The sequence below is a fragment of the Tyto alba genome, unplaced genomic scaffold, assembly GCF_018691265.1.
Source record: "Tyto alba isolate M040663 unplaced genomic scaffold, T.alba_DEE_v4.0 Super-Scaffold_18, whole genome shotgun sequence".
Lineage (NCBI taxonomy): Eukaryota > Metazoa > Chordata > Aves > Strigiformes > Tytonidae > Tyto > Tyto alba.
The window spans coordinates 20,955,230-20,977,751 of record NW_024881280.1 but is presented as its reverse complement, the minus strand read 5'-3'; the positions used below and the strand labels follow the sequence as shown (position 1 = coordinate 20,977,751).

Genomic DNA, 22,522 nt, shown 5'->3' with positions numbered 1-22,522 from the left:
TTATTCACCTCAATAGTTCTACTGAGTTTCTACAATTATTCCGTAGATTTTTTAATGTAAGCTCTGGACCTTGCGAGGTGTGGACTTTCTGTGTTTTTATGTCTTCAAGCTGGTTAGCACTCCTATGAACACAATTAAATTAACACCCCGGTTTTAATTACCAATGGCACTGTAAATGCATTAGTGTTAAAAAACCAAACCAAACAAAAAAACCCCAAACACCCCCAAACAAACAAAACCCCAAACTGGTGAAAAATTAATACGTTAATAAAACCATGTAGTGACGTTTTCGGTGAACTGGAAAAAAAGAGGCGATGTTGAGGGGCCCACGTAACAACTCTTACGCTCATCTGAATTATATATCCTCTCACTTTCAGGAAACTATATCCGTGTGCCCCTGCACGGTCTGACAGCTCTACGCTGCTCGGCTCCCGGGCTGCCACGGAGGGAGACGTCTCCGGCCCTGGACTGTCAAACGCCGAAGCGGCGGTGGGTCACCCCGCGGGACGGAGCGCTGCCGGGGCCGCGCCTGCCCTCGCTGGCCGGCGGGTACGGAGGGCAGCGGGGCGCTGCGGGGCCGAGCGGCCGGCGCTCGGTCTCCCCGGGGCTGGCGGTCTCCCCGCGGCTCCTCGGCGCCGGTTTCGGAAGCGCCGGTAGTGCCGGTGGCAGGAGGCGGCGGGCGGGCAGCGCCGCAGGCTCGGCCGTGCCGTGCCGTGCCGTGCCGTGCCCCCCGCAGCCCGGCCCGGCCGGCAGCGCAGCGCAGGAAGAGCCGCTTCCCCCCCCCCGCAGTCAGCCGGCCTGCCCCCCCCCCCCCCCCCCCCCCCCCCCAGCCCCGCACCGGAGATCTCCGGCTGATAATTCAAAAATGGAGGATGCGCCCTCTCAGCCATTAATTAATAATGTAGCTCGCTGTCTTCCTGTGTGACACACGCTGGAAGGCACCGAGCGGCCAATAAAGATGTAGGGGAGAGCAGGGGAAGGCTCCTCCCCGCAGCTCTTCCTGATTGAGGGCTTGAAGAAGTAGATCAAAAACTTCCCAGGAGCCGGGGGGGGCAGAGGAAAAGGGAGAAACGCGGCGAGGGGGACCGCGCTTCGCACCGGCCGAGCAGCAAGGGCAGCCTGCGGCCGGCCCAGGTGGGCAGGAGGGGAGGGAGCCCCGCGGAGCCCCCCGCCGCGGCAGGCCGGAGGGCGGGGGGGGGGGGGGGGGGGGGGGGGGGGCGGGCAGGCAGCCCCCCGCGCCGCGGCCGCGCTGTCCCGCAGCGGCGGAGCCGGAGGCCGGGGACCCCCGTTAGGCAGCGTCCCGGCAGGGTGGGAGAGAAGTGGTCGGCGCTGCCCCCCCCCCCCCCCTCCCTCCCTCCTCCTGGGTGTTTGCTTTGCGGGGAGGAGGCGGAGGCGGCGGGGGAGTGGAAGTTGGTGTCCGGCCCGGCGTGTGTGGGTCAGAGGCGGGGGGGGAAGGGGGTGACCCCGGGGGCAGGGGAGCCGGAGGAGACAAAGCGCGGCGGCGGCGGCGGTCGGGGGTATCCCCGAGCCGAGCACGTTGCGCGGCCGGGGCGGGGGGCGCCGCCTCCGCCCGCCGCTCGGCGTCATGGCCCCATTGTGAGGCAGAGGGAGGCGGAGGCGGGAGGAAGGATCCGCCGCTCGCTCCGCGCGCAGTCCCAGGCAGGCAGCGGCGTGTCAGCCACACAAAAGGCCGCCGCGCCGCCGCCGCCGCCGGCGCTTTCTCCCGCTCCTTCTCCGGCTCCCCCGGGGGGAGGGACACGCCGGGCCCGCTCCCTCCTCCCCGGGCCGGGGGGCGCCGCTGCCCCCCTCCTTGTTCTTGTGTTTTGTTTTTTGTTTTTTTGCCTTTTTTTTTTGTTTGTTTGTTTGTTTTATTTTTTTTTTTCCCCCTCTCCCCCTCGAAGCGGGTCCCGGGGCAGGAAGAGAGCGCGGAACGGGGCGATGCCGCTGCTGCACCGAAAGCCCTTCGTGAGGGAGAAGCCCCCCGCCGACCTTCGGCCGGACGAGCGCGTATTCTACTGCAGGGTCACTAACGAGATCTTCAGGGACTACGAGTAAGAGACAAGCCCGGCGTCTGTGTCCGTCCGTGTGTCCGTCCTGTCCTGTCCTGTCCTGTCCTGCCCTCCCCCCCCGGCGGCGGCGGGCGGGGAGCGGTTTAACCCCCGAACGACTGACACCTGGGCGGGCGGGGAGGGGAGGGGATTCCCCGGCAGCGCCGCGGGGAGCCCTGCCGGGCTGGGGGGGGACGGCTGGCGCCGAGCCCATGCCCTCCCGAGGGGCGTGGGGGGAGAGGGCGGATCTCTCGCCCGGGCAGGGGGAATCCCTGCCCCTCCTCGGCCGGGGTATCCCGCGGCCCCCTCCCCCGTCGGGGAAGGAGAGGAGGTGGGCCGGCTCCTTCCCCCCGCCGCGCTGCCTGCGCCGCGTCGCCCCGTCCCCCTGCCCCCGCCGGGGAAGTGAAAGTTGCGTGTGTGGGAGGCGGCAGGCGGTAACGCGGAGCCCGGGCGCTTCCCCCCCCGTTCCCCCCGCCCCGGCGGCAGCCGCGTGTCGGCGGCGGACGGCGCTAGGCCGCCCCGCGGAAGGGGCCGCGCCGGGCCCGGGTTCAGCGGGGCCGCCCGGCATGTGCCGCCCGCCCTATTGTTGCGGTGGCGGCCGGGCGGGGGGCGCCGCCGCCCGCGGAGCCGGGCCCGGGCTCGGCTCCCCGGCCGGCTGCCGCCGCGGTGAACCCCCCGGTGCCGGGGGCCGCCCGGGGCCGCGCTCGCCCCGCCCCCGCGGGGAGCCGCCGCCTGACCCGGTTGGAAATGGCTGGCGGGCCCGGCCCGGCCCGGGGGTCACCGCACCTGCCCGGGGGGCGCGGGGCCGCGGCCCTGCCGCTCCCACCGGCCCCGAGCCCGGCGGGCACACCTGTCCCCTTAGGACCTCTCCTCCTCAGTCTTTTTCCGCCCTCTTTCCCTGCCTCCCTCCTTTTTTTTTTTTTTTTTTTTTTTTTTTTCCCTTCCTTCCTTCTCCGTGTGTAAAGAGACCAATGGTAATTGTGAAATTGTTCTTAACCGTTGAAGACGTATTGCACGGATAGTCCCGAACTTGCTGCCGCTTACTTGCTTGCCTGTAAGAACAATGGACAAACTATTTAGCTAGACGTTTTTAAAAAGCTGACAAATATTTGTGTCTTCACCCCCAATCTGATCCAGCACCATCCCCACCTACAAAAAGGCCCCCACATCTAAACTCTCTTTTTTTTTTTTTTAAAGACATGCAGACTAATGAGATTAAATCTGAAATACTTTTCATTTGCAGCATACGAAATTAGAGCACACCTTAATCTTTTTCATGTTTAGACTTGTTTTTCTTACTCAAATACACTTCACCTAATAAAATGTTAAGTTGGATTAGGTAACTTCGGAGGGTTATGTCTTACTGTTTCCTGGATGATATACTCTGGGGAGGACAGGGGGGTGTTGAATATTTTGATGGAAGTTTTCTAAGGAGTGTTTTCATTGTAGGGTGTGTAAGTACCTAACAAGCAGGAGCTGACAGCCTCCTGTTTCTGTAGGAATTAAGTCCCCCTCCCCCAGCTTCCAATATTTTGAAAGCTGCTTTTCTGGTTACAATTAGTATTATCACATAATTAGATGACTCTCACATATTTGTTGACACTGCACTGAAATACTCTTCAGGTACATGTAATTTTGCTAAAATTTCAGTATCTTCTTTAAAACATCTTTTTGCTTTCAGAGGATTTGGTGAATATTTTAAGTACTCTGACAGGCATATTTACACTGCAAAGATGTTGTCAGAAAAAGTATGAAAGACCAAATTCCGTATTTAACCAAAGTTCATGAATTAAGGGATAAATTTAGACTTGTGCTCACAAAGGCGATCCTTAGAAATGTCAGTGGGTAGTTAGCTTAGAGGTCAGAGCTTAGAATATGGTATTTGGAAAAACACTGCATAAAACTCTGCTATGCTTGTTTTTTGTGTATGTGGGGTGGGTTTTTCTGTTTTGGTGGGGTTTTCCCCTACTCACTTCCCCCCCCCCCCCCCTTTTTTTTTTTTATTATCTTCTGGCTTTTTTGATAGGTGGGTAAAATTGGTGCTTTGGCTTGAAAAGCTTAGTATTTTTCTTTTTATTTAGCAAGGTGTCCTGGCACAGATGAGTAAGTTTAGATTGTTAGATGTTTGTGGCTTAATCTCCTGGAGAACATAGGGTGATCTTTAAGCAAGTTTTAAAGATGCTGATCCTTGTCTCTGCTGGTTGCAAAGCAATGCTCCAAATAACTAATGTCTTCTGAAAACAAAGTTTCCCATTTCTTTGCCTAAGCAAGGGCAATTAGATTAATAGGGATAGGGAGGGCCCACTTTTTAAAAATTGTATTAGCTGTTTCATGAAAGGAAACCATTGTATAAATCAGGCTTCTCTGAATCAACTTTTGCAATAGCTACTTGAAATTTTTGAGGGGAAAGTTTAAAAATTATAGAGTCTGACTAGTTCAAGTGGGCTGTACAGATACATATGGTAACCTGAATTTGTCGCCTTCCTCAGCTATATGAACGCTTTTAATTACTACAAATGGTTAAGACTTAAGTTGTTTTCTTGTTTTTTTGTTGTCGGTGGTTTTTTGTTTGGTTGGTTGTTTTTTTGTTTGTTTTTTACAGAGGACAAACTTAGTGTTGAAAAGCTGCTTTCATGTCCATGGCAGCTTTAGTAGAGATCATACATTAGTATTGCTCTTTTCTTTATAAGAAATCATTATGATAATGTGAGGAGAATTTGGCAAGACTTGTATTTTGTAAAGTGTCTTTCCCGTTAAGAACCAATTTCCTTTTTAATCTGAAATACCATCATGTAATTTTGTAACCCTTTGAAAGGGGATGCAGTGGGGTGTCAGTGTTCGATTGTATTTATCAGGAGTAACAGGAACTGGGGGAACTGATGTTCTTTGTACTTGGTTGCTCTCCCGATTAGAGGAACAGACCTGGAGACAGACCAACAAAAAAGGCTCTGGAGCCATAGTAGAAGCTGGAGAAGCGAGTACGGGGGTGCACAAGATGCATGAGAAACGCATTAAACCAGTGGGATGTTACCACCAGTCCTTGACACCTTGTCTGTGAAAGTTAATAGCTGATCTAGATGTGCGGTGAAAGCTACTATTAAAGTATGGGAAGCCTTGCTTGTGAAGACAGCCTGAAAAAGAAATTTATGAGTCGTATAGATACAGTGGTAGGAATGTTCCTCGTTTTACTCATGGTGGGGGGAGAGGGAGTAGTTTAAGCAGTTTTGCATCTTCAAAACTTACTGAAACGTCTTTATAGATTGGCCTGTGGAATTCTTGGTTACAGTCAAAAAGAGATCTGTTTAAGTAGTGTCCTTAGTTAAATTGGGTGGATTTATCTGTTTTGTTGGAAAGAAACTCAGAACTTGAAATATATTCCTGAATGCATAGTTAACCTGTAAATATTAAGGAATAAATGTCCTTCTCAGTTTTTCTTGTTTGTTTGTTTCCTTTGTGCATTATTTTGTAATACGTATTATTGACCACTTCTGGAGGCAAGGCAGAGTACAAGAACATTTTTGCGATCCAGGATAGCAGAGTTCGTCTTCTGTGATTACCCTCCTATCATAGACTAAACAGATTATATATTAGAGGCTCATAGAGGCTACAGGATTAAAAGTAACAATTATTACAAATTAGCCATTCCACAGATTTATTTTTTTTTCTGCTTTTTCCTCTCTCAAATTTCACTTATTTAACATGACTTTCTTATATTTTACCTTCTCCAATATATAATTAATCTGTTTAAAACAGGAACACCCACCCAATTTGTTTTTAATATATGCTAAGAAAGTGAATGAAAGTAAATGATTTGAAACAAACATATTCTTGAAACACACAAAAAATACAGTAGATCTTGGACTCAATGGGAATACTTGGTTAGTTCAAGCAACAGGCATCTGTCTTTTCTAGGCTGGATTCTTATATTTATTGCAAGTCATTGAATTCATTAACAGAAGCTAAGAAATAACTCCTGTCAGATACCTACCAAGTAGCAGTATTAAACTACTTCTCAGTGATTTGCGGGTAATTTTGCTCTTTTCCTTACCTTGCGTAGAAAACTAACTATATAATGTAAATGAAAAAAGACATCCACCTGAGAAGTCAGCATTAATTATTACTACAAAGAAAGAAAATTCAGTTTTTAGTCCCTGCTGCTCAAGTAGTTGAGCTGATGTGGGCGTCTTTGCCAGGGTGCTGCAGTCCCGTCTGACTTCGCGCAGGCAGATGGGACCGTGCAAGTGAGCTTTGTGGAGGCGTTTTGTATGAACTTCCCTCTCCATGTTGTCAAGAGTTACAGAGATCTTGAACCAGTGAGGAAGCCCCAAAGACCATAATACCCTAGATAAAGATGTAGATGAGGCTTCAGATGTGATGTAGCAGCAGATGCACTTGCTGCTGTGAATTTAAGTTGAATGTAGACTATGACAAAGTGCATTATTACTCTTTAAGTAAAGAGAAAGGGTATCACTGCTGTTGCTGCCCTTCTCTTGGGGGGGTGGGTAGCTGTTGTGCCTGCTCTTTGTAAATCTTTTGGTGATAACTGACTTGCACTAGAGAGAGACAGGGACAGAAAGAGTACTACAAAAAACATCTCTTGTTACACTGTTGGGATTTTGTTTTCTCCACTCTCTCAAACCAAGTTAAAGTGAGATCGTTAAAACATTGCAATAAAACTGTGTTAACAGACTAAGCCACAGATGGTTTTGATGTGCTATAGGTAATGACTAGCTAAAGACAAATAATGCTTTCAAAATCAAATGTATTTTTTTTTCACACATTTTTTTTTTCTTTTCTGTAAATTCATGGGGGGGGGAAAATCCACACAAAAGAAAAGAGGAAATGAGGGAGAATGAAACTAGATACACAAACTACTCTTGTATGCAAATGGAAGAATGTTTCAGTTAGAGTAATCTTAGAATTTTACACTTATAAGAATCATGGATAAAAAATTTTAAAATTTTTAGAGAAGAGTTTGTTGGGTTTTTTTGTTTGTTTGGGTTTTTTTCCCTTTTTATTTTTTTATTTTTTTTTAGTTGTTTTTTCCCTGTAAGTTCAATGCTGTTGCTTTAAATAGCAGGACTGCCCGGTGTCCCCTCACAAAGAATAACAGCCGCTCTTAAAGGGACACTGTCAGCGTCAACCTCAGTCTCTCCCTCACTCTCTGCTCTCTCTCCCTTTTATTTTCCTCTTCATAATTTCTGAAAATGAAGTTCTGGTACATTTTAAAATAACACTTAAGGTAGTTTTCTCTTTCTTGTCTAATAAAAATTATCAAGAACCTCTTTGGTAAGTGAGACATAAAAATGTATGTAGAGACACATAGCTTCATGAAGATTTGAGTACATGTTTCTTTATCCATTGTGGTCCGTAAGACTACTAAAAATTATTGTGAATATAATACAGAGGTACTGAAATGTAGGGCAGGAAGAGACCTGAAGAGATCATGTTTTATGTATTCTATCACCTTAAAAAAAAACCCAAACAAACCCAAAACCAAAAGAAACAAACAAAAAACCCCATATTTTTATCAAATATGTTCTTTAAAATGTTTAAGTAACTATTCTATACCTTAAAGATACTGATAGACTATGGTTGACAGCAAAAAAAAAAAAAAAGGAATCTTCTGTCCTGTACAGAAAGAATGACAGAAAGCCATCCATTCTTCATATTTTGAGGAATAATTTATCTTATTCTCTCTCCTTTGTTCTCCTTTTCTTGTTTAGAGTAAGCAAACCCAAGTTATTTCTTATTACTTATGAGTGTTAGACCCATGTACTGTCAAATATATTAAGTAGATGCAGGTGATATAAAAATCTGAAGATTTGTAGCTATTAAATATTATTCAGATAATATATCTCTTCCTCTTCTGTCCTTTTCCCCTTCTTGCAGCTGATGTTCTTCCTAAAGCATCTTTTTCTCACTCAGTGCAATACTGTGCTCATACAGAAAGGATTATCTGAGCCAGGACCCTCCATTGTCCTCAATCTGGAATTTCCATTTTCATTTACAAAATGTTATGGTTCATCTGTCCATCTGCAGTGAACATTGTTGTCTACATCAGTCTAACTGCCGCACATTTGCCATCTTGAGTTTGCAGGGAGCCTACAAGAAAAAACTCGGTGCGAACTGTCCAGTGCTCTAACCCTGTTACTAGAAATTACTTGAACAGTTCTGTCCTTTTAAAAATGGGAACACTGCACAGTGTAATTTTTTTTTTTTTAATAAGAATGAAACTTCAGTATAAGTATCTTGTGTAGCCTGTAGTGTTCTGAAAGTACTGTGTCTCTGCCTTGAAATAGCTATGTTAAACTGATACAAGGCAAAACAAAACTCAATTTGTCATGTTTTGTGTTGCATACTCATCAATACTACTCCATTAAGATTTTTAAAGGAAGGCATATAAAAATCATTGTCTGAACTGGGGCATATTGAAAGACTGCTCTGCTGTGTGGGTGCTGAGCCATAGTATATAATGTGTTTCAACATGGTTTTGTGAATACATCTACTTCATCTAGAAAGTGTACATCATCTACAAACCACTGTTTTTCTGATACCTGTCAAAAATTGACAGATATTGACTATTCTTGATTCCAATATAATAACTAGTAAGCAAGCAATAATAACAGTGTAATTTTAGCATTAATTGGAAATCCAGGGAAGGAGGAGAATCAATATTTGCTAACGGAACAAGGGAGGAGAAGAATCTGTAGGAAAAAATAGTTTAATGCTTTTTCTAAGAGCAGTGCAAACAGTGAAGGAGTAAAAGCTGTTTAGAGAACTACTTGACATTAATTTTTTACCTCTTCCATCTTTTAATTTCTGAGCTGTGGCACTCAAAATCTGAAACTTACTCAAGTTTCAACATGTTTGTGTGATCTTAAGGTTATTTTATGTTTGTAGAGTTTTAGACCCTCCTCTTGCAAATATTTGGGAATGTGGGGGATATGAGGAAGATATGACACCTATTAAACTTAGTGTGGTTGTTCTTGTACATAAGGCCTCTTATACGTTAATATTTGTTTGCAGCACTTGTAGGGCTTGATGCTGTTACTGTAGTCCTCAGTGAGAGGAGACTTTCTTTTTACAATAGTAGTTTACCATGCCATGCCTAAAAAGTGGTAAATGACCTTTGATTATCTACAGCCTGTACAGGAGTAGAGCTGCCTTTGCATTTCAGGCTTGTAAAGGAAATTTGCTGCTGTATTAATTGTGAGCAAATAGAAAACGTGAGTCAAAACTCAACCGTTCTCTTTCTCTCTCCCCCTGCCCCCTTTCTTTTCAGTGATTTTTTTGAACGCACCATTCTGTGCAACAGCCTGGTGTGGAGCTGTGCTGTCACAGGTAAACCAGGACTCACATATCAGGAAGCACTGGAGTCGGAGAAGAAAGCCAGACATAATCTTCAAAGTTTTCCAGAGGCACTCATCATTCCAGTTCTCTACTTGGCCACCCTTACCCATCGCTCCCGACTTCATGAGATCTGTGATGAAATCTTTGCTTATGTCAAGGATCGGTATTTTGTTGGTGAAACAGTGGAAGTAGTTAGGAATAATGGTGCAAGGTAAGTATATTTTAAAAATAAATATGTATTTAATTTTGTTTGGTGTGGGTGGCTTTGTGTGTGCTTTTTAAAACCAAAAATTGGGATAATAAACTCCATCAAAAGCACCTGAAGTGTGAGGTGTGATGCTTAAGCTAGAGATACTGGATACTGTTACTGCTCTTCCCTATTTTAATTAAGAGTAGGATTGTATTGCTGGGCTTGGTATCTCTTCCCTTAGTTTAGAGGCAGCTGTGGAGGCAGGACAGCTCTCTCAGGCCTTGGCACTGCAGTTTTTTGGTCTGTGTGGTGGGTTTGCAAATGAATGTCAGTCCCTTGGTGTGAGAAAGGTGGGTTGTTTGTAGTGAGATTTATTGTGAAACTAGGGGAAGCTATACATTAAAAATTGTATGGAAGTTTTGGTTAAATCATCCAGAATGTAATTCATCACATTTATCACATGGTGTTTTGTGTATTCTGAATAGTGGAACTATTGGAAGCTTAAAGAATCGATGAAAGTTGTATTTTTGCTTTTAAGATAGTGGCGAAAATTGTGACTGCCTTCTCTGAGAATTTGGGAATTAATCATAAAATGTTTGTAATAGGTGATTATCTGGGATTTTGTGTGATGGGGTTTTTTTCCCCACTCAGAGTTAGTGCTATGTTTAGTCTTATACTGATGTATATACTGCAAGTGTTTTTCTTGTTATCTTCGACTGATTAAAAACTTGGAAGAATTTTGAGCTTCAGATGCTTTCTTTCTCATATCATTGGTACATATGCTCTGTAGTATAAGTTGTTTTACAACACGTAGCTAGCTTGAGTCTGTCTTTCATGTCGCTTCTAGGAGAAGTCTAGAAAAGTTCCATGTTTTGCCTAAATGAGTTTGCAGTTTCATCTAACTGAGATTTAAAATGGGAAAGACTTAAACATGCTCAACTTGGAAGTACCTGCAGAATGTCTGCTAAAGGGTTTGTGGGTTCAGCTGTTGCTGAGGTTTTTTTGTTGTTTGTTTGTGGGGTTGTTTTGTTTTGCTTTTTTCAGGAGGAAGGTGCCAGCTTACACTGAAGAGTAGATGGGGCATGACCTATTGGCTTCTGTGGGTAGCCTGAGGTCTCAACATATAATCTGGTGTATATTGGGTGATAGCAGTGGGCAGGTTCAAAATGGTCATTAGAGAACATAGTTATTCTGTATGAGTTTTTTTTAGTGACTGATCCAGATCTTATTTATGGCAAATTTTGTACTATACCAGGAAGAAAAATCTTTTGATGTGCTGCAGGAGTTAAGTTGTATGAAATTTGTATGGGTGTGTACCTAAGGTCAGCGCAGAATAGAAAAGCTTTCCATCTCTTCCCTGTTCCCTTCCTTTCAACCAGTGAAGTCCCAGTCCCCAAAGCCAGGACGAGAGCAGCTTCAGTAGAGTTGCTGCTTTCTGTACAGAAAACCTATGTCCAAAGTTTGTTTTTATTTTTCTCATCTTTATACTTATCTAATGACTAGACCCAGGTTACCACTAGTATTACAGTCATTTTGCTTAGAGAATAAGGTTTTTTTATTATTTTTTTCTTTTTTTTTTTTTTTTTAACTAGAAACTTGAATATTATGAACTGTCAGTGTGGTTCAGCTGTTGGTTTTCATTTGCTCAATGAAACATCTTTGTTTTCAATCTTTGAAGATAGTGTCAGTTTCCAAACTAATAGCAGAAAGAATGCTGTAGAAGAAACTTTTTTTTTCCCACGAACAACCCTCCTGTCTTTCTCTTACTTTTCTAAACTCTTCACTAAAGTATGGGTGTGCATCTTAGCTTTTCAAATCTTAAGTGCAAAGTAGGCTTATATGCAATAAATACAAGTCTGTCTTGTTTCTTTGTCTTTTGAAATTCACACTCCTTTTCACTTTTTTGTTTTCCCTAACAAAATGGTTTGTACTTAACATGTAAGCTAAATTCTGTTCAGATGAAGTTGTGATATGATGCTCCTTAATTTCACACTATCATGTTTTTACCAGCCTTTAATTCAGTCTTACTCAAAATTGTGTTGAGAATACATATCTAACAATTTTGTGTTTGTTTCAGTTTCACAGATCAATATATTAATAGGATATAAGCTAAATTTCTTAATCCTTTGGGGTAGGCTAGATATCATTCAAAATACTGAAGATTCAGATAAAATCTATTTTAATCAAAAATTAATCTGCTAGAGATTGTATGTTGTTTTAAAACTACGTAAGTGTAAATTTGTGTCTGGTAAAGGAAGCATGAAAAATTTACCTTAGCTGATTGTATGCTACTGATGTTCTAAACAAATGTATAGCAGAGACCTGATTCAGACCTTTAATATTAAAACCAGGAAACAGTGCAAATAACATGGTAACGCAGAGGGATTTTTGAACTTAGAGATACATCATTAAAGAACACAAAGTGGGAGGAGGTGAGGCATAGTTATTCTGCCCAATTAACAGTTGACTTTGACCTATATTTTGAAGTACTACATTGGATATGAAGTCTACTGGCTCATGTTATTTGTAAATAACACAGCTGTTCAACCAGGATTTGTGCGTGTTCGTCCTGTGCAGCTACGTTTTCTAGCAGAAATGGTCACATTCCATCTGTAGTGTAATAGTATCCTATGAGACCAACAGAATTTGGCAGATCGTGGAAAACCAGTTGTGTTGTGGTGTTGTAAACTCTTTCACTGCATTTATGTATGAAGTTTTTTGCACATGTAATGTCAGCAGCAGTTTGTTATCTGAGCTCCATGCATCATTTAATGCAAAGCCTACAACATAATGCATGTGTAACCAGGAGTTGCTCAAGCAATTTAGGAGCTATAAAATATCAATACTTAACTTTGCACATATAATATTTTTGTAGGATAGATTGCTTTGATGCAGCTTTCTAGATTTTCAGCAAAGTGGAGGAAACCCAAACACTAGAAGGGTTAGCATTTTGGCTTAATCTGAATGTTTTTATCTTGAGCATATGAAGTCTATAGTATTGTAAGCAGTGAACAGGTGATCTAGAAAGAGAAAGAGGACTAGTGCTTTGTGCAGAGAGGCTGGGCAGAAGGTGATTTTTTTTTTTTTTGAATCTAGTAGCTCTTTTATCCCACCAGTGTGTTCTGGTGGTTGCAGAATCTGATGCCCCATTGCTTTTTATGATCTTATGTCCCTATCAGGCTCTTCTGGTCTCTAGCCTTTTGTTCTGCTGCTCAGTTTTGAATTTGGCTGTTTCCACCTTGTTGCTGAGGTCTGATAGGAGGAACTCAGAGTTTGGGAGATACTCTGTTTTCCTGTTGTTTGGTTGTCTGGTGTCTAGACAGCTCTTATCAACCAGAAAGAAATTGTAGTGAAAGTGTCCCAGTCCTATGATGTGGCTTGTTCAGGTAGTCTCTGAAAATGATGCGTGCAATTTGCTAATCTAGTAGAAGCGACAAGGAGATAATTATGCTTGCTCTTTAACTATTTCAGTTGATGTATTGATTAAAAATGGCCAGCTTTTTTGGTTTGTATGTATCCACCTTTTCTAGCCAAACTGGGGCTGACTTTTCTCCAAAGTGGCAGCTGTGCTGTACTTTAAAACAGGAGATGCTTGGATTCCCAGTTAAAGAACTGCAGTTGTGTAACAACGTTTTCCTTGTACTGCCTTCATAAAAGACGCAATTATTATTTGAAACATCAGTCAGAAATATCATATAATATAGACAGAAAACTTAATCTCCAATTAAGTTTAAGTCTGTCTGAGTTGTCAAGGAATTGAAAACAGCTGACACTATAAGAACTGTTATTTAGAATGTCAAATTGCTGTATATGAAAAGTAATTTATTGAAAAAGGCATGGAAATTATTTGAGATTGTGTTGTGGGGTGGGAAATTAGAGCAATATTCCATGTTAACCATGGTCAGTTAAGATGTAAAATAAGCAGCTGATGTTTCAGCTCCCACTTTATTGAAGCAGAGGAAAAATGTTGACTACATCACTGGAATTGCTTCCAATATTTGCTCTTCAGAACGGAAAGTTTAAGACTCATATGATGCTAGTTGGCCTTTTGTTTTTTCCACAAGGAATGGCATCTTTTGCTTTAACCTGTCCGTTTATTTGCTGTTTTATACTTACTGTGTTGTATTATTGGTATCTAAAACATGTGAAATTTGATTTTCAACATCTTGGCATTTGAAATCAGTTACCTGAAAGTTGGAACTATGTGGTGTGGAAGCAGTACCTGAAATTACCTCAGTGAAAGCCTCGGACCAACCAAATAAAACATACAACTGTGTAACTCAGCTGTAGGATCTGTTCCTTTGTCCCTGAAGTCAGGAGTGTGCTTTTTAAAAATACTTTAACTTGTCAAAGGAATAACTAGATTTACAGCTTGTGTACACAAACAGTTGTGATTTATCACCAGTGTTCTGAGATTGGATGCTATCACAAGAAATAATGCCTGTCTTTATTAGGGTTTACAAGTGAGCAGTGAGATAATGAATTAATCTGTAAGCTTGCAGTCTGACTTGCAGTAAAGGGATATAAGGTTTCAGGTTGGACAACTCTACTAGCTCTTCAGCTCGCCCTCCCTTGCTCTTAGAAATAACTTATGTGATGATGCCTTAACTTCCCCATGGAGGGTGGGGGGCAACCAGTTGTCCGACATTTAGTACGGAAGTTAATTTAGAAAGTCAACCACCTGCAGACTAAAATAGATTGCTTAAAGGTAGTGTATAAGAAGGAAAAATCAAACAGAACATGGCAGATATAAAAAAGGAATGTCTTTTTCATTGAATTTGACCACTAGATGACACCACTGCAAAAGAGTACTTGCCTAATGTCTGTGAGCAGGCAACACCAGCATGCTTTAAGAGAACATAGTGTTTTTTAAATGAACCTATTTACAGAAGTAGTAGGTGAAGTTCTCTGTTAGGAAGGTTGCTGCATCTGGTCATACATTAGGTATAAATTAACATCCTTTCTGTGCTCTGAATGATCTAATGCTGACCAGTGTCATGCTGGAAGAAACGTAGATAATTATGGAACAACCTTGTCTGTAAGTGAAACTTCCTTTTTTAACTCATCAATTCTTTGGCTGATGTGCCAGTGCTTTAGGACTGTTCGTAGTGGATTAATCACTGCATTAGGCCAATTAAAAGATTTTCATACTGTTTTAATCTCTGTAAGTCTTAAGTGGGGCACAGGAAGCTTGTTGGTGGCCATGACTATGCCTAGATGATACAGAGTTGGGATGGTACAAAATAATCCTTGTAAGAGATAAGATTATAGCTAATTTCCCACTTTTTTCATTCAAACTGGCAACAAGGTATTACATGCTTGTGTGTGTGTGTGTGTGTGTGTGTATATATATATATATATTTGTTTAGAATTTAACAACTTACACTGCATTTAAATTATTTTCTAGTCCACCAACAAATTTTCCCCTTCGACATGTAGGCTTCAAAGCTGTCTGGATGCAGAGGCACTGGAGCTAACGTCTACAGAATCAGAAAGTAGTTGTGTGTTTTTGTAGTGGTAAGGCTTAAGCCTAAAGCATGAGTTCCTGCATACAAAGAAAGTTTCCTACTTTACTTTGAAAGGTGAATTTGAATTCTGGTAGCAAAGTTAGTGTGGTGCTTATGAAACAGCATAACTGACAGTATTGGAGAGCAGCTTACCTATTCATAGAGCAAGTATAGTTTGCATTCTTCCAGCATTGACGTTTAAGGATCAGTCAACTCCTGGTCTGGAAAAATCACGTTTAAGGAATTAACTTTCCACTGCCCTTGAGTCCTTTGGGATATAAATATATCTGTAGTTGTTGACTAATAAGTATATTTGTATTTGACTAATGGAAGCTATGAGATGATAATATCTGAAAGAGAACCTGCAACTCCTTTCTTATAGATTGTTGAACAGCTGTTACAACTATTTTTGGGCAATGCCAATCTGCTAGATCTCTTTTCTGTGCGTACTTTTATAACTTTAAATATAAAGGTATGAGGTTTGTGTGGGTTTTTTTTTGTTTTTTTGTTTTTTTTTTTTAATCACTACGATACTATGAACAGAAAGCTGGGCAGTTGAAACCATGCATATACTGGTGTTACTGTTAGTGGTGTCCTAATTCCACAAGAGACAGCTGATGCAGCTACTGTGTATATAGGATTCTCTTGTCCTAAGTAGAAACATGGTTCTTACTAGTTTCTTTGAAGCATCCAATCTTACCTGTAACTTGACAGACAAATGAAGATGCTAAAACTTGAAAATAACAGCTCTTACTGTATTTCAGGAAGCCATTATGTGCATAAAACTTGTCTCCTTGTTGTGTGCTTTTGTTTTATGTGTGCATTAAACTGTACCAGTTAGCTCAGTAAAAGATGTCACTTACTCCTTCAGATCTTGTCTCACTTTTATCTCTAATTACTTTCAAGTGTATGAGAACTGTTAAGACAACGATATGAATTACTGTACTTACCTGACATTTCTTAAAAATTTACTAAAAGCTGACAAACCAGTGTGAGGGTATAGCTTTTTGGTACTTCTTGGTGCTTGCTACTATAGCTTCTTGTATTACTGACTCTTTTGGGGTTTTCTGTATTCAGCTAACTTTACATACTATTAGAAAAGGTGTGCTTTTTTAATTCTGTAATTTGAAAAAAAATTGCTTTCATTTGGGTGTCTGTTTTAAAAAGTGAATTTCCTTTTGTTTCTGACTCACTGTTTGTTGGTTTTTGTATGTTAAAAGTTGGCCTCAAAATATTGCGCTGTTCCCCCACCCCATTTGAAACAGCCTTTGCATCCAAGGGGTGGTTTTTGTATGCTTATTGTAAAGCATACAGAGGCACATTTATAATTCACCTGGGCCTTCATGAGATCTTGTTTTTTTGACCTGAAATGAGGCCATACCAGAGTGCCAGACTATTATTTATATCACAGTAGTTAGCGCCAGCCAGATCGAAAGCTGTTGTGCAGAATGCTCAGCTGATGGGTGGTGAGAAGTGGTCTCTCCTCTCACAGCTTCCAATGCCAGCCTTGGTTAGATGTAAAGGCCTGCTCAGCATTTGGGAAGAACTCCGAGTTAAGTCAAAGTGCCAGTAAGGTTTCTGCTTGACACAGTGAGTGCAGCTTCTCTTTCTTCTCTGCAAATTGTGGTGTTCTACACCTTCAGCAGTGGTAGATGGAGATACATGCTTGTCAAGCAACCCATAATAGCTTGTGTATGTGTTTTTTAGTTGCAGAGCTGAATGAAAGAGAAATGTGGCAAGTAAGTTATACTTACCCTTTGTTCTGGGTTTTCCTGAATCACTCATCTTGGACTACTGGCAAGTTTGAAGCATGTACTATGTCTTGCCCTTGTTAGGTGTGCGGTTTCCTCAGAACAGACTCTCCTAGTGACCCAGTATTCATTTGCTTAGATGTCATTTTTCAATTAGGAATGCTAAACTACTGAAAGCACTGACCTACTCAAGAAATTAGTGTCTCGGGGCATATAAATGAGGGAGGTCTTACTACTTCTTCTTCCTCCTCTGCTTTTGTCTGTTGCCAATATTTACCTCTTCCACAGGCTGTAGTTCTTACCGGATCCTTCAATGAGCTGCTTGAAGTAGCTGGTGGGACAAACTTACCCAGCTCTGCATGTTGGGTTAGTTTTGGATTTTTTTGTTGTTGTTGTTGTGGGTTTTGCTGTTTTTGTTTTGTTTGTTTGTTTGAGAGTTAGGTAAGTGAATTGAATTTAATGGCAATCAATAAATGAGCACCAGAGCCACAAAAAACAAGCACTACATGAAGTATGTGGCTGGAAGGAGGAATGGCAAAGGGAAGATTTTCCCCTTTTGGCCATGTTGAACTGATAAGTCATCTCTATCTCATGGACCAGCAGCCTGAGGCTGCAGGTGCGGTCTGTCTTTGTACACCTTCAGCCTGTCGCCTCCTTACCATTCTGGGAGTGACAAGGTTCAGTCCTACCTTAAAGTTTTCTGCTGTTTGCGTTAAGCTGCTCTTCAAAGTACAGCCCAGAATCGTTCTTCTAGAAAGAGACTGATGGGGCTGGGTTTCCAGAGAAACTATATCCTGTGCCATAGTCTCCAGTCAGTGTCTCTTGCCCTTAAATTGCTGGAATCAGTTATGTTCTTTCACCTGTGCAGCTGACCAGCCCTACCTGCAATTCATGGAAACCGAGGGAAATCAATGTAAGATCTCAGTTTTCTTCAGCTGAGAGAGTAGTACACTAGTATTTTAAGAAAACTATATTGGTGACATTTCCTCTGGCTTTGTGTTTAAAACTTTTCGGCTCCTGTGGTGGTGTTCTGTTTCTTCAAAAAACAACAGATTTAATCATACAGGCCAAGCACTTCTTGGAACCTTTCTTGTAGCATGAGAGGACCTCAAAGAGCTTGATTTCTGAGCTTAGCAAAAAATAAAGCTGTGAGCATAAAGGCCATCCTTGGGACAGGTCAGAGGACCTGTACCCTGTTGTTGATAGCAGCCTATAGGGCAGAAAGAGGTATGCAAAACTGTTGGAGTATGGGGTAATAGTTCTATCTTTTGGCTGTCAGGGTCTGAGGTAGAGTTGCTGGGACTGTTGTGTAAAAGTTCATGATGGCTCTATTCTCAATTTAATGTGATCCTTTTCTGAAGACCTTTGGGGATTCACTTGGTGTAGCTGTAAGTTTTTTCACAATATTTATTGTTAGTTGAGGAAAGTGCTTCCTGACTGAGGAAGATATTGGGGTAACATTTATTTACTTTAATGCCTCTAATGTTTTAATTGAGCTGCCCCAGTTCTTATTTTATGGGAAATAGTGAGTGAGCACGACTTGACTTTGACATAAGCTCTGTAAAGATCTTAAGGTATCCTTTTTAAAACGTATTTCAAGTAGTATGCTTCATTTGAGTGTCTTGCTTCAGGTTTCAGTTCTGCTGTTTTATGTGCCTTATGATATAAAATAAGTTGTAGTGAGTGAACTCATGGAATGATTAGGTAATTGAGAAGAGCAGACCTTTGCTCATGCTAGAAGCAGAGTGTCTTTGCCTCTCTTAGCGTAGTCGTCAATTCCCTGGGCTATGACCTGACTGCAGCAAGGCTAAAATAAGACTTAATTTGTAGATTATTATTTCTTTAATGCCAGAAGGAGTGGTTGCATCACTTTCTATAATCCTCTGTTTATCAGTAACCATTAAATTTCATTGGATTATGCTTTTATTGAACCAGGTAACATGTGTTTCACTTGATTCTTTCCCCAAAGATTTCTGGTAATTATCTGAATGCAGACATAGAGGATGGAGAATCGCTTGCTTTCTGTGATATCTTATTCCATTAGTCATTCTCCCTGTTTAATAATGAAAAGGGGAAAAAAGAAAAAAAAGGCAGCTGTATTAGGGATGTTGCTAGTTACTGAATCAAGTGTATAGAATATATAATTTCCTTTCTTAGAGGAGATGTGATACCCTATAAATTACAGGGCTGTCTGATGGATAAGCAGGTAAATTAATTGTTGGTAAAATACTCATTGTCTAAATAGTCAAGTCTTTTTGTGCAGGAGGATTGTTTCATATATGTGTGTGTTAGCCTCTTTGTCCCTTCGTAGCATTGGGTAGAGTAGGTTGTGATTTAGCTTTCATGTGGCTGTTTTACTGTGATTGCAAATTTAGTGTATATGCACTCCCTCTAGTGGTCTTCAAATAGTAAACAAATTAGAAAGATTGTCAGTAGTCTCAAGCACTGGTGCTTTTGATTATTTTCCATTAGAAATTAATTTTAAAGTGTTTTTTAAATTGAATTGAACTCTCTCTAGGAAATATATTTTATAATCTGAAACAGAAATAATTCTACTAAGAAGTCTTTATAGCAGATGACCTTTATTGGATTTAAAAACCAGCCTAATAATACACATTCTGCCATGCAGTCAACTCCATGTTTAGTATGAAGGGGACACTGTGATGTTCCAAATATTGGAAAACCAAGTTACTGTAATGATAGACTTTTCTCTTAGGACTCATCTGGAGTCTGGTGCTGGGCCAGACCTTAATAAGCCTCATTGGACTTGGACTTGTTTTGTGAACAACCACTAGGCTCTGTCTCATTACGTACTTGGGTGTTCTTGGTTCTTTACATGGAGTCTATTTAAATTTGCACTGTTAATTAGCTTGGGCTCCACTCACCAGGAAAACATGTCTTCCAGCCCCCGAGCAGCCAGCTTTGGAAACAGGACTGGCTGTGTTGGAATGGCAGTGTGCCTGCTGTCAGTGAGTCCAGCGGACGCAGGCAGATCTGGTGTCCCTGTGGATAATTAGGCATTGATTAGGCATTGGTCATATTGTTGCCTTTAAGAATATATAAGGAAGTTCATGGTTTTGGGTTTTTAATTTTTTTTTTTTTTTTTTTTTTTTTAAATAACATATCCCGTAAGAGCATCCTGGAGTGTTCTCTCTGTTGGAGAAAGGCTTGGGGAGGCCAGCTGCAGGCACTAACAACCTTACTGGTCCTAGCTAAATTCACAAGTGAATATGACCTAGGATATTTTAATGTTCTCAAATTTTCTCCATGTGTTGTGTCGTTGTGTTCCCCCCCTGCTTTGTTCTTCCCCTCAATTTGTGCAGACTTTGGATGGTACTGTCTGCTTACAGAAAGAAGTGTTTAAGAAGAAACATTTTTACATCATTTCTTTTTTGCCAGTGTTCAGTTCAGATATAAGAACACTTAGAACTTGTATGTCATAGATTCGTTGGTGTTTTTTGGTTTGTTTTTAACTTAGGCATGATGCCACACTAATTCAAGCCCTGTGCTTCATGTATTCTCCATTTTATTAATTTCAAATGACAGTGTTTGGTGCCCAGAGAAGAGAATTATTATGTGTTCTTTCTGCCCCCACCCCGTGAGCTTTTAGTGGTAGTATGTGACAGCACCCATTGATTGCAGTAGTTAATTTTCATGAAGCAGGCAAGGCTTTAGGAGATTAAAATAAAAAATAGGAACCATGGAATTCCAAAAAGGGGAGAAAGTTAGTGGTTAAGAACCAGCTATAATACAGTTACCCAGCATGAAGTGTCAATTAATTATACTTTTTAATATGTAGTTAATTCTGCCTTTTATAACTAGCAGTCAGGATGGCAAAGGGATAGACTTGTTTTGTCAATTGTGTGCATGCCAGATGGAGCCTTAATATGTGTCAGCAGATAAATGGGCCATTATTAAGATTAGATGCATAGTGATCATTTCAGCCTTGTTTATTTAGGTCATCGACAGCAGTAGAAGATGATCTCTTATAAGTAAAGATATTTTGGGATCTGAAAATCTTCTGCTTTTCTTAGATTGCTGTCAAAATAAATGTAAAAGGTTTGGCGCCTAGTTTTAAAGTAACAATAAGTTAACTTTTTAATTTACTTAAGTGAGAACTGAAAAAAGAATTTACAACCACAAATAATTATACCAGTGACTTGATTTGTTATCTGGAGTACTGAAGCTGATAACTGTGTAAGCACATGAATTTGTTCATTTATTAGACGGAACACATTAAGTTAGTATTTTACCTAGTGTTTCAAGTATTGATATTTAATTTAAGTATTTACTTATTTAGCAGACAATACAATGTTCAGTTATATATGTATTCTTAAAATAACATCTGCTAGAACTTTAGAGTCCTTGCACTAGTGAAAGACTTTGATGGTAATAAACGTATGTGTTTTATTTCAGGTTGCAGTGTAAGATTTTGGAAGTCATAGCTCCAGCCCATCACAATGGAATGGCGAACGGCCATGCCAGCAGTGCTGATGGAGACACAATTGTCATCAGTGACAGTGACGACTCAGAAACGCACAATAGCTCTGCACAAAATGGGTAAATGATACTTTTGCGGTATAAAGCATTTGGGCTGGGTGGAAATGAGACTAGAGCAGATGTGGCAGGGTCTAACCGAAACAAATTACTTGATCAGTATGGATCGTGAGTGTTCAGCTAGCTGAAGGTGACAAGCTGAATATTCATTCACAGGTGCCAGTTATGCTGTGTGTAATCCACCATGGAAGTATGCGTTATGAGAAATGGAGTTCCTACAGAATAATCATTGTTAATCTGTTTCACATGACAGTGTTTCTATTGAAAGATGGTAGAAGAGCCACATGCCCATCACTAGTTCTCTCTGTGCTGCAGAACCTGTGTTACTGTAGCTTGGAAAATGCATTTGTGTTCTGCATTTCTAGTCTCATACTACTTAGTATGATGTATTCACTTCCATCATGGTGCTCAGAGTTGAGATTGCCTTATAATAATTAGAGGATGTGCTCTTACCACAACTCTCTGAAAAGTCTTTTCAGAGACTTACTGTGTTTGTGTCCAAGATATAAAAATGTACAAAGCCTTCTTCATTATGCATGTGTCCATCTAAATATATACCACTGTATTTAATAGATTTGATTATGATTTTAGGTACAGAGAAACCGTGTGTCTTGTCTTAAAGAACTGCCTCTAGGCTGGAATAAGAGCTTCTTGGCTATCATTGTGTTTAATTTGGAGAATCCCTTTACCGGCCAGTAGTTGAGCTTATATATGTAGTTTATCCTAGCAGTATAATGAAAAAAAATATTTCTGTGCTTCAGAAGCACAATGCTGATGAAAGAGGAGGGTTTGAAGTGGGCCTCAGTCTTTTATCTAGAAACATCCAGGCTTTACGTGAACTGTCATTGACTTTCAGATGTCATGTGGATGCAGAAGTTATTCACATTGATTGCTGCATGAGGACTTCCATGTCCTGACATGTCTTGAGTAGCTAGGTTGGAGCTCCTCACTTGGCTAAGAAGATAACATGGCATAAATAGTTTTTAAAATTCTCTGCTGTCTCTTGAAGACAGTGTCCAAGCTGTTCATGAAGAGGTCCTACATATTTAAGACAATAAATGCATTTTCTGTGTTCCACAAGGCATATGCCATTTGAAAGGAGGTTATTCTTGGAAT

General features: G+C 41.5%; 1 protein-coding gene across 1 annotated transcript in view; it reads left to right on the top strand.

Moving 5' to 3' along the window:
* Positions 1–918: 918 nt before the first annotated feature.
* Positions 919–22,522, top strand: part of BAZ1A (bromodomain adjacent to zinc finger domain 1A) — a 65,518-nt gene continuing 43,914 nt past the window's right edge. The window contains exons 1-4 of the mRNA XM_042790809.1: positions 919–1,134; positions 1,902–2,051; positions 9,334–9,612; positions 21,266–21,409. Coding sequence (XP_042646743.1) covers positions 1,939–2,051; positions 9,334–9,612; positions 21,266–21,409 — 536 coding nt within the window. The 5' untranslated portion in view covers positions 919–1,134; positions 1,902–1,938. The remainder of the gene's footprint in view (positions 1,135–1,901; positions 2,052–9,333; positions 9,613–21,265; positions 21,410–22,522) is intronic.